Source organism: Astyanax mexicanus, chromosome 6 (assembly GCF_023375975.1).
Source record: "Astyanax mexicanus isolate ESR-SI-001 chromosome 6, AstMex3_surface, whole genome shotgun sequence".
NCBI lineage: Eukaryota > Metazoa > Chordata > Actinopteri > Characiformes > Acestrorhamphidae > Astyanax > Astyanax mexicanus.
In genome coordinates, this window is record NC_064413.1 from 34,699,086 (window position 1) to 34,709,006 (window position 9,921).

The 9,921-nt window shown below is 42.3% G+C and overlaps 1 protein-coding gene and 1 long non-coding RNA gene across 2 annotated transcripts; both read left to right on the forward strand.

Moving 5' to 3' along the window:
• The first annotated feature begins 780 nt into the window (after positions 1 to 780).
• On the forward strand, positions 781 to 1,343 carry LOC125802480 (uncharacterized). The gene is made up of 2 exons (XR_007439613.1): positions 781 to 1,136; positions 1,272 to 1,343. It is a non-coding gene; the product is annotated as an uncharacterized LOC125802480 (long non-coding RNA).
• A 5,799-nt stretch (positions 1,344 to 7,142) lies between these two features.
• LOC125802479 (uncharacterized) lies at positions 7,143 to 9,921 on the forward strand. The gene is made up of 2 exons (XM_049480680.1): positions 7,143 to 9,714; positions 9,850 to 9,921. Exon 1 carries the CDS (start codon positions 7,146 to 7,148, stop codon positions 9,219 to 9,221), a length of 2,076 nt encoding a protein of 691 aa, XP_049336637.1. The 5' UTR covers positions 7,143 to 7,145; the 3' UTR covers positions 9,222 to 9,714; positions 9,850 to 9,921.

The following is a 9,921-nucleotide window of genomic DNA, read 5'->3' on the forward strand; positions in this document are numbered from 1 at the left end:
CATTGCAGTTTAAGTAGGAATTTTCAGAGGAGCTCCATTCTATCAGTTTAGGAAGTTTTCACACGCCAATGATTAGGTGTAATCTGCAAATTTGAATTACATGATAACATGGTATAATGCCCAGATAATTACTAAAGCTATGAACAAGTGCTAGTTTGCCTTTGCTTCATGTTAAATTGTTAAATAGTCCGAAACACAAGAAATTCTTTCTTTCTTGCTCCTGCCTCAAAAAGTTCTGGCTAGTTCTCTAGAAGAGGAAATGTTCCCATGTGGATTGTTGAGACACATTTTGGTGTGCTTCCATTTTTCCTCACAACCAAAGCAAAGAGAAAATACAAGGGGGAAAAGTTTACCCAATCTTAAACTCACCCACCAATAAGACCATACCGCACATAGTAACATAAATAGACCCTACACAATGTCCTCAACTGGTTCAACACCATTTGGTATGTATTCTTTCATTATCCACCACTGCTTAGCTTGTTGGTTGCTGTGAATCTCACTGCTATCAACCCTATCTTTGGTTCTCAAACTGGGGAAAAAACAACAAATCCCACATCAAGTCAGTTTTTTTCCTTAGACTTCTTATGTATAAACTAATCATGCAACAACATACAGCTGGCCAAGACTGATCTGCCAACTGTTAATTACTTAAGTTCCCTGAGATGGGGGGCTGTATCTAAGAAGATATATGATGTCCATCTGATTCATCCAGAGGGTCTATATGTTAACACTCTCTAACTAAAGCAGTGCATTGCAATAATCATTAAACAGTGTAACTGTCAGAATGCCATGTTAATACGGATATTTTTGTTTATTTATCATTATACATTCATTGTTGTTTTATTTCATATGGTTGTTAAAAAGGGCTAAAAATCTATATGAAAAGGTGTAAAAATGAGGGTAAAATGTGTTAATAAATATATGTCTCTAAAATAATATTTGTTTAAAAAGAAGGACTTTTAGTTTAGTGCTGCTTTACTGTGGAGCGTAATGAGTCACGTGACGCGAGTTAGTTAGGCGGGTAACTGGAGAATTATGGGTCAGAACTAACTTGGCGGCAGAGAGAGAAGACTAACTAAGCAGCAGAGGGAGAACAAGAATTAAAGCTAACACGAGGTCTAAAGGCGCACACGGTAAATGTTTGTCTGTTAAATACTGTTTAGTAATGTGTTTAATATGCCTTTTTTCAATGAATCTTGTGTTTCGAGTTGTACACAGAATTGTTGTGCTAGCTAGCATATACTGAACGGTTGCTTTGTTTTGTGTAGTTTTCACGGTGTCCGATGAAGGACCAGAGAGAGGGAGAGAGAAAAGGAGAAATAAACCTTCAAAAGACATCAGTATGACTCGTGGCCATTATTCCATTAGACCGGTGTAGCTACAGTGAAAACGTACCGCCATCGCGGCCCAGAGTCCAGCGCGTGTGCCCGCGGAGGAGCGAGCAACGCGGCGGAGAGTTCAGCGCGTGTGCCCGCGGAGGAGCGAGCATCGCGGCGGAGAGTTCAGCGCGCGTGCCCGCGGAGGAGCGAGCAACGCGGCGGAGAGTTCAGCGCGTGTGCCCGCGGAGGAGCGAGCAACGCGGCGGAGAGTTCAGCGCGTGTGCCCGCGGAGGAGCGAGCATCGCGGCGGAGAGACCAGCGCGCGTGCCCGCGAAAACGGCGCGGAGCACGCCAATTCAAGAAAAAGACAGTTTCAACAACGAAGGCTACAGCTAAGCAAAGTTTCAGTGCAGCGCCAGTTTCAGCTAAGTGAAGTGTTCAGGCAGGACATTGCAGCTCTGCACTCGGCGTCAGGTTTGACTGTGCTCCTTTCACAAGACACAAAAAAAAAAAAAAAACACTTCTTATGAGAAAAGTAATTCATTTATCAGTAGAGTCTAATTGTCATTCCTGTTTTATGAATGTGTGATTATTGTGCATAATGGTACTTTAAAGTAAGATTTCACAAGCATGTTCAAAGAAGTGCATTAAGGGTTATATTTAAAAAAAAAAAAAAAAAGTACTTGACGTTATTTACTGAACAGACAACTATATAACTGTTAAGGTCGTACGGTTATATGTTTACACAAAACTGTAATTTCTAAAAAATTGTACAATGTCAATTCATGAAGAAACTTTAAAAAAGGGTGAAGTTAGTGAACAGTTAAAATCACAATGTGATGATGTTGAACAGGAAAGATTAGAGTCACTTACAGGTGACAGTCAAGCTAACCTAGAAGTAGAAAAGATAGCAGTGGTAGAGCCTGCCCACACCACCTCAGAGACTGTTGAAACCAGAAAATCTTCACGTGAGAGAAAGTACACCACCAAAATGCTAGAATTGAAAGAACAAGAGGCCTTTCATAGAGAGAGCAAATTCATCAAGCTGTATGAACGCTGGAAAGATCAAGTTAGAGCTTCAAGAAACAAACTTAAGGATGAGTGCTCTGACAGTGATCTGGCTGACATGATGGATGATATTGAAGGGCTAGAGACAAAATTGAAAGAGTTGTATGAAAACATACGAACTCAACTAGCACCTTCACCTGAGATTAGAAGAAGGATGGATTCCTGCATAGCAGTGACAGCAGATCTGATGAGGCTCATGAAAATACGGATGAGTGAAGTGGGGCTAGAGGAGTTTGATGCTAAAGCAGAAAACACAAGACTTCATAATGTGCTCGGTAGAGAGTATGCCCAATCAATATTTGGGACTACAATCTCCAGGTCTACTGATGGTAGTAGCCACTCTCAGTCATCAGAACAGCAAAGCATTGCAGCGAAACGAGCAGAGTGTGCCGCACAGTTTGCTGCAAAAAGGGCTGAAATAAAAATGGAGGAGGCCATAGCTTCACAAAGGCAAGAACTAAAGAGATTAGAAAATCATAGAGATCTTCAAGTTCTAGCTGCCAAGCTCCAAGCATACAGTGAAGATGACTCAGATCAGGACTGTGAAGAAAACAGAACAGTGCAAAACAAGGTGGCTAATTGTCCTCAAGTACCTTTGTCCTCAAAAGAAATTAAAAAGGAGCAAACATGGCAGGATGATAGCACTGAACAAACAGCTCATCTCAACAATGAAGCGTCATTAGCACAAGTCCTACATGACACACTAGTCCTTACCAGACTTCCTGCACCTGAGCCTGCTGTCTTCTATGGAGACCCACTCAAGTTCTTAGAGTGGAGCACAAGTTTCAAGACATTGATAGAACGGAGATGCACAAGTCCAGCTGACAGGTTGTTCTACCTACAGAAGTACATTGGTGGTGAGGCAAGGTCCGTGTTAGAAGGCAGCTTCTACAGAAAGGATGATGAAGCCTACAACCAAGCATGGGAGGCTCTGAATACTCGCTATGGCCACTCATTTGTAATTCAACGTGCATTTAGAGAAAAATTAAACAACTGGCCAAAGATCGGCCCTAGAGAGTCAGTTAAACTGAGACAGTTTAGCGATTTCCTAACTGCCTGTAGCAATGCAATGCCTCATATCAAAGGGCTTCAGGTCTTAAATGACTGCGAAGAAAATCAAAGGATGCTTCACAAAATCCCTGACTGGGTGACCTCTCGCTGGAATCGTCACGTCACAAAGTGCTTGCGTCAAACAGAGGAATACCCCAGTTTCAAAGAGTTTGCTGAATTTATGGCACAAGAAGCTGAGATTGCATGCAATCCTGTGACATCCTTTCATGCATTGAAGCATATTGACGAAAGGCCTGGTAGAGACACAAGGCGCCCAAAGGCTAATGCATTTATGACAAATGTGAAGGCACCTGAAAATGCAAATACAGCTATGAAAGCATGTGTATGCTGTGGAGAAAGCCATTCTATCCACAAATGCCAGATGTTTGCTAACAAGTCCATGAAAGACAAGAGAAGCTTTATCTTTGACAATAGCCTGTGCTTTGGCTGTCTTAGGAAGGGACACAATTCAAAGGAATGCAAGAATAAAGCTACTTGTGGCATATGCAAGAAACATCATCCAACTCCACTTCACGAAGACCACTCCTTTGTCTCTGCGAACACATCTTCTGTTAGACAAGTACCAGAGAATACATCTTCACTTTCTTGTTGTCTTGACTAGGGTTGCAGCGGTAACCGGTTTCACGGTATACCATGGTATTAAAATGCACGGTTATCATACCGTGTGTGTTTGCTTATTACCGGTAAAACGCAAGCCAGCGGAGAAACTCACCCGCGCATGCGCAACTCTGCTCCGCTTCAGCTGCTCAGCACACAGCGGTGAGAACAGCAGAAAGTGCATCAGACTAAACAAATCTCCGTCCGCCTAAAAAAAGGCTAAACTAAAATCAGCAGTGTGGGACTATTTCAGAGACCCGCCAAACGCACCCGAGGATGGGTATCCGATTTATAATCAATGTGGCCGTAAAGTCACAGCTAAAGGTGGACATACGTCAAACCTGTTCTCCCATCTCCAAGAACACCACCCCGCCGTGCAGCGCAAAGTATGTGTTTAGTTTATAATTTTAATCTGAACATAAATAAAACCTCTTTGTAGTCGTGCACAACCCATGCGGTAAGCGCTCGCAAAAGCGCTGAGTTATCCGAAATTTGGGCACGCAGGTACAGGCGTGAAGTGCGTGCTACGATGGATTCACGTGTCCGTGTAAAGGTCCTGGCCGGACTGGATGTGAAAGACGCCATTCATTTACATGCGTTAATTTTCAAATTCTGACGTGCCTGTTTTTCATGTGTTAAAACCAGACTCTGTGTGAAAGCCTTAAAATAGAAATCTCTATTGTGAGGATCATGTCAGAAATAAATCCCCTCTTTCTGCAGTATCTGGTTATATACCAACTTGGCAGTAAAACGGACGTTTACAACAGTTGTTGATCAGACACTGACCCAGGCTCAGTTTATCAGATATTAAATCATTTAAACTTAAATAATTGTACTTAATAGTTTAAACACAGGATCTTTACTTCTTAGAGGACATGTAATGTGTGACACGTGTGTGTGTGTGTGTATATATATATATATATATATATATATATATATATATATATTTTTTTTTTATACACCCTTAATGCCATTAAGAGTAGTGGAAAAACCTGGTTTCCTTCACCTAATGGTGTACAGTTTATTTTTTTTAAGGAGACATTATCTATATAGTTGTTCCAGGTTTCTACAATAAATAGTTAATTGAACAAAAAACCTTTGTTGTAATTTCTTTAAGGGTCAGTTTAATAATATATGTAACAAACTGTGATACCGTGATAACCGTGATACCGCGGTATTTTCTGAGACGGTTATCATACCGTGAAAATCTCATACCGTTGCAACCCTAGTCTTGACAGATGTAATGGTGGGAGCACCTCCATGATAGTTCCTGTGTGGATTTCCACAACCACCTCTCCTGAATCAGAGACCTTAGCTTACGCTTTACTAGATACCCAGAGTAGCAACACCTTTGTAGACAAGGAGGTATGTGAGAAGATGGGGGCAGATTTAGAGCCAGTTAAATTAAAGCTTACCACTATGATGGGAAAGGACTCCATCATTCAGAGTGAAAGAGTAAGTGGGCTTAGAGTTAGAGGGTTTTCCTCACCATGCTTTATTAACTTGCCACCTGCCTACACCAGAGACTTCATTCCACTTGAACGTTCTCACATTCCTACTCCTAAAACTGCCAAGGGATGGAGACATTTAAAAGGAGTAGCCCAAGAAATGCCAGAACTGATGAATTGTGAGGTCGGACTCCTCATTGGCTATGACTGTTCCAGAGCATTGGCTCCACGTCAAGTTATCACTGGAGGTGATGATGAGCCATACGCCATCAAGACTGACCTGGGTTGGAGCATTGTCGGTAGTTCACCACAGGCTGCTAAGTCGACAGAAGTGACAGGTTTATGCCATCGTGTAACAGTTAAAGAGATTCCCCCATTGACACCAGCCACTGTTATCAGAGCACTCGAATCAGACTTCAAAGACACCAGCCCTGGTGAAAAGAGTGTATCACAAGATGATATACAGTTCATGCAATTACTGAATAAGACAGTACATCAGAATGCAGACGGTCACCTGGAAATGCCCCTTCCCTTTAAGACACATCCACAACTGCCAGACAACAAGCATTTGGCCCTGGTTCGACTGAAGCGCCTGAAAGGGAAATTTGAGAAAAATTCCAAATTCAGAGATGACTACCTCAAGTTTATGGAAGGTGTCTTCAAGGAGGGTGAAGCAGAGAGAGCTGTATGCCAACCCAAAGCTGGAAATGTGTGGTATATTCCACACCAGGGGGTCTATCACCCTAGAAAGCCAGATAAAATTAGGGTAGTGTTCGACTGCTCTGCCAAGTATGGTGGCACCGCTTTGAATGATCACTTGCTGGCTGGACCTGATCTTACAAATGGGCTCACAGGAGTGCTCTGCAGATTCCGAAAACATCCAATAGCAGTCATTTGTGATGTGGAAAAGATGTTTCACAGGTTTCACGTAAACCCTGAAGACAGAGATTACTTACGGTTTCTGTGGTGGGAGAAAGGTGACACAGAATCAGTGCCAAAAGAATACCGCATGAATGTCCATCTTTTTGGAGCAGCATCCTCCCCTGGCTGCGCAAATTATGGATTGAAGTATCTTGCAAGCCAAAATGAAAAAGAGTATCCTGATGCCGCCAACTTTATCAAAAAGAATTTCTATGTTGATGACGGGCTTTTTAGCGTAAAATCTGTTGACACAGCCATCAAACTAGTGAGAGATGCACAAAATGTCTGTGCAAGAGGAAAATTACACCTCCACAAATTCATCTCCAACAACAGAGAAGTTTTGGAGTCAATTCCTGAGAGCGAACGAGCTAGCGGAATCCAAGATGTAGACTTGACTTATGAAGAACTCCCAGTTCAAAGTGTGTTGGGAATAAAGTGGAGCGCTAACAGTGATACCTTTTTCTTTAAGGTCACTCTGGATGAAAAACCAGCAACACGGCGTGCAGTCCTCTCAACTGTAGCTTCTGTGTTCGACCCGCTGGGCTTCTTTGCTCCCTTCCTCCTGCTGGGAAAGAAAGTTCTACAGGAAATGTGTCAAAGAGGCATTGGGTGGGACGAACCTCTGCCCACAGAGTTAAAGCCACGATGGGAGAGCTGGCTTAGTGACCTAGAGAATCTCCAGAAGCTCCAGATACCAAGGTGCTTAATCCCAGAAGAAATGGGAAAAGTCCAAAGAACAGAACTACATCACTTTTCGGATGCTAGCACCCATGGGTATGGACAGTGTTCATACATTCGTGTGGTGGGCGAAGACAAAGTACACTGCTCACTAGTGATGGGTAAAGCTAGAGTTGCTCCCACAAAAGTGGTAACCATACCAAGGCTAGAGTTAACTGCTGCCGTGGTCTCCGCAGCAGTAAGCAGCATGTTAAAAGAGGAGCTAGAGCTTAAAATTGATCAGGAGTATTTTTGGACTGACTCACAGGTAGTGTTGGGCTACATTAACAATGAAGCTCGAAGATTTCACATTTTCGTAGCCAATCGAGTTCAAAGAATCAGAGAAATGACTGACCCAGCTCAGTGGCACTATATCAACACTGATCAAAATCCAGCAGATCACTCTAGCAGAGGCCTCAAGGTGGCAGAATTGATAAGTTCAGACTGGCTGACTGGACCCAAGTTCTTGTGGGAAAGAGAGATTGTCGCACCAAAGTTAGTTCCACAGCTTCTGTTGGGGGATCCTGAAGTCAAAGTGACACAAGCGCTACAAACAAATGTAACAGAAGAGAAAAACTTCACAAACAGACTCAAACAATTCTCAAAATGGCATACAGCACTGAATGTCATTGCACGTATCCAACATCTAGCAAAGGGAGCTAAGGCAGCAGAGCCTCTTAATGTTGAAGATCGAAGAAAGGCTAGTCTTGCACTTGTAAAATTGGCACAAAACGATGCCTTTGAAGATGAAATGCAAATACTGAGTCATGACAAACTGCCCAAAAGTCATCAGTTGTATCAGCTTAACCCAATAATTCTAGATGGTGTTCTCAGGGTGGGAGGGCGCTTAAAGAATGCTTCTTTACCTCTTGACCTAAAGCATCCAGTAATCCTACCCAAAGATGGTGAGGTCACACGCCTGATTGTAGATTACTGCCATGAAAAAACTCAGCACCAAGGCAGAGGACAAACTCTTAATGAACTGAGAGCAAATGGCTACTGGGTCTTAAGTGGCAGCAAGGTTGTGGCAAATCACATTAAGCAATGTGTGACATGCAGGAGAGCTCGCAGGCCAACAGAAACACAAAAGATGGCAGATCTACCTGCAGATCGCGTCAATCCTTCGCCACCATTCTCCTTCTGTGGGATGGATTGTTTCGGACCCTTTTATTCTAAACAGGGTCGTAAAGAGAGTAAGAGATATGGCCTTGTATTCACCTGTCTATCCTCAAGGGCAGTGCACATTGAAATGTTAGAAGATCTAACAACTGATGCCTTCATAAATGCACTGCGCTGTTTTATAGCTATCCGTGGAGCTGTGAGACAAATCAGATCGGATCAAGGGACCAATTTTGTTGGGGCAAAAAATGAGTTGGCAAAGGCTTTGAAGGAACTGGACCAAGACAGACTGACTGGCTTTCTTGCTGAAAAGCAATGTGACTTCATTATGAACGTACCTGATGCTAGTCACATGGGAGGTGTTTGGGAGAGGCAGATCAGAACTATTAGGAGCGTCCTAAATTGTGTCCTCTCACAGAGCACTGGAAGAATAGATGATGCTTCTTTAAGGACATTCTTCTACGAAGCCATGTCAATTATAAACAGCCGTCCACTTACTACCAACAACATCAATGATCCCAAAAGCCTGGAACCACTCACACCTAATCATTTACTCACCATGAAAGGCTCTGTTCCCCTGCCTCCACCAGGAAAATTTGTAGCAGAGGATCTGTATGCCAGAAAGAGATGGCGTAGAGTGCAGTATCTGACTGAGCAATTTTGGAGTAGATGGAGGAAGGAATATTTGGGAAACATCACCCTCAGACAACGCTGGCATTCTCCAAGACGAAACGTAAAGATTGGGGATATTGTCATTGTCAAAGAAGAAGAGGTTCCCCGCAATGAGTGGAGACTTGGAAGAGTACTTGATGTTTGTAAAGACCAAGATGAACTGGTGCGAAAGGCCACAGTACAACTAGGCTCTAGAAAGCTAGGAAAAGCAGGCCAGAATGTAATGAATACATCTATTCTTGAAAGGCCAATTCATAAGTTAGTCGTACTTGTAGAGAACAACTAAAGTTGTTCCTAAACTTTAAAAACACTTTTGTACAGAGTTTACAGTGTAAGGTTTTATATACTCAGTTCTGGAAATTACTAGATTTATTCATTTTGGAATGGATATCATAAATCGTAGTAATTTGGTGGGAGTGTAACTGTCAGAATGCCATGTTAATACGGATATTTTTGTTTATTTATCATTATACATTCATTGTTGTTTTATTTCATATGGTTGTTAAAAAGGGCTAAAAATCTATATGAAAAGGTGTAAAAATGAGGGTAAAATGTGTTAATAAATATATGTCTCTAAAATAATATTTGTTTAAAAAGAAGGACTTTTAGTTTAGTGCTGCTTTACTGTGGAGCGTAATGAGTCACGTGACGCGAGTTAGTTAGGCGGGTAACTGGAGAATTATGGGTCAGAACTAACTTGGCGGCAGAGAGAGAAGACTAACTAAGCAGCAGAGGGAGAACAAGAATTAAAGCTAACACGAGGTCTAAAGGCGCACACGGTAAATGTTTGTCTGTTAAATACTGTTTAGTAATGTGTTTAATATGCCTTTTTTCAATGAATCTTGTGTTTCGAGTTGTACACAGAATTGTTGTGCTAGCTAGCATATACTGAACGGTTGCTTTGTTTTGTGTAGTTTTCACGGTGTCCGATGAAGGACCAGAGAGAGGGAGAGAGAAAAGGAGAAATAAACCTTCAAAAGACATCA

Excerpts from the sequence above, each read along its gene's own strand:
- LOC125802479 (XM_049480680.1), top strand. The coding sequence starts at position 7,146 with ATGGGAAAAGTCCAAAGAACAGAACTACATCACTTTTCGGATGCTAGC.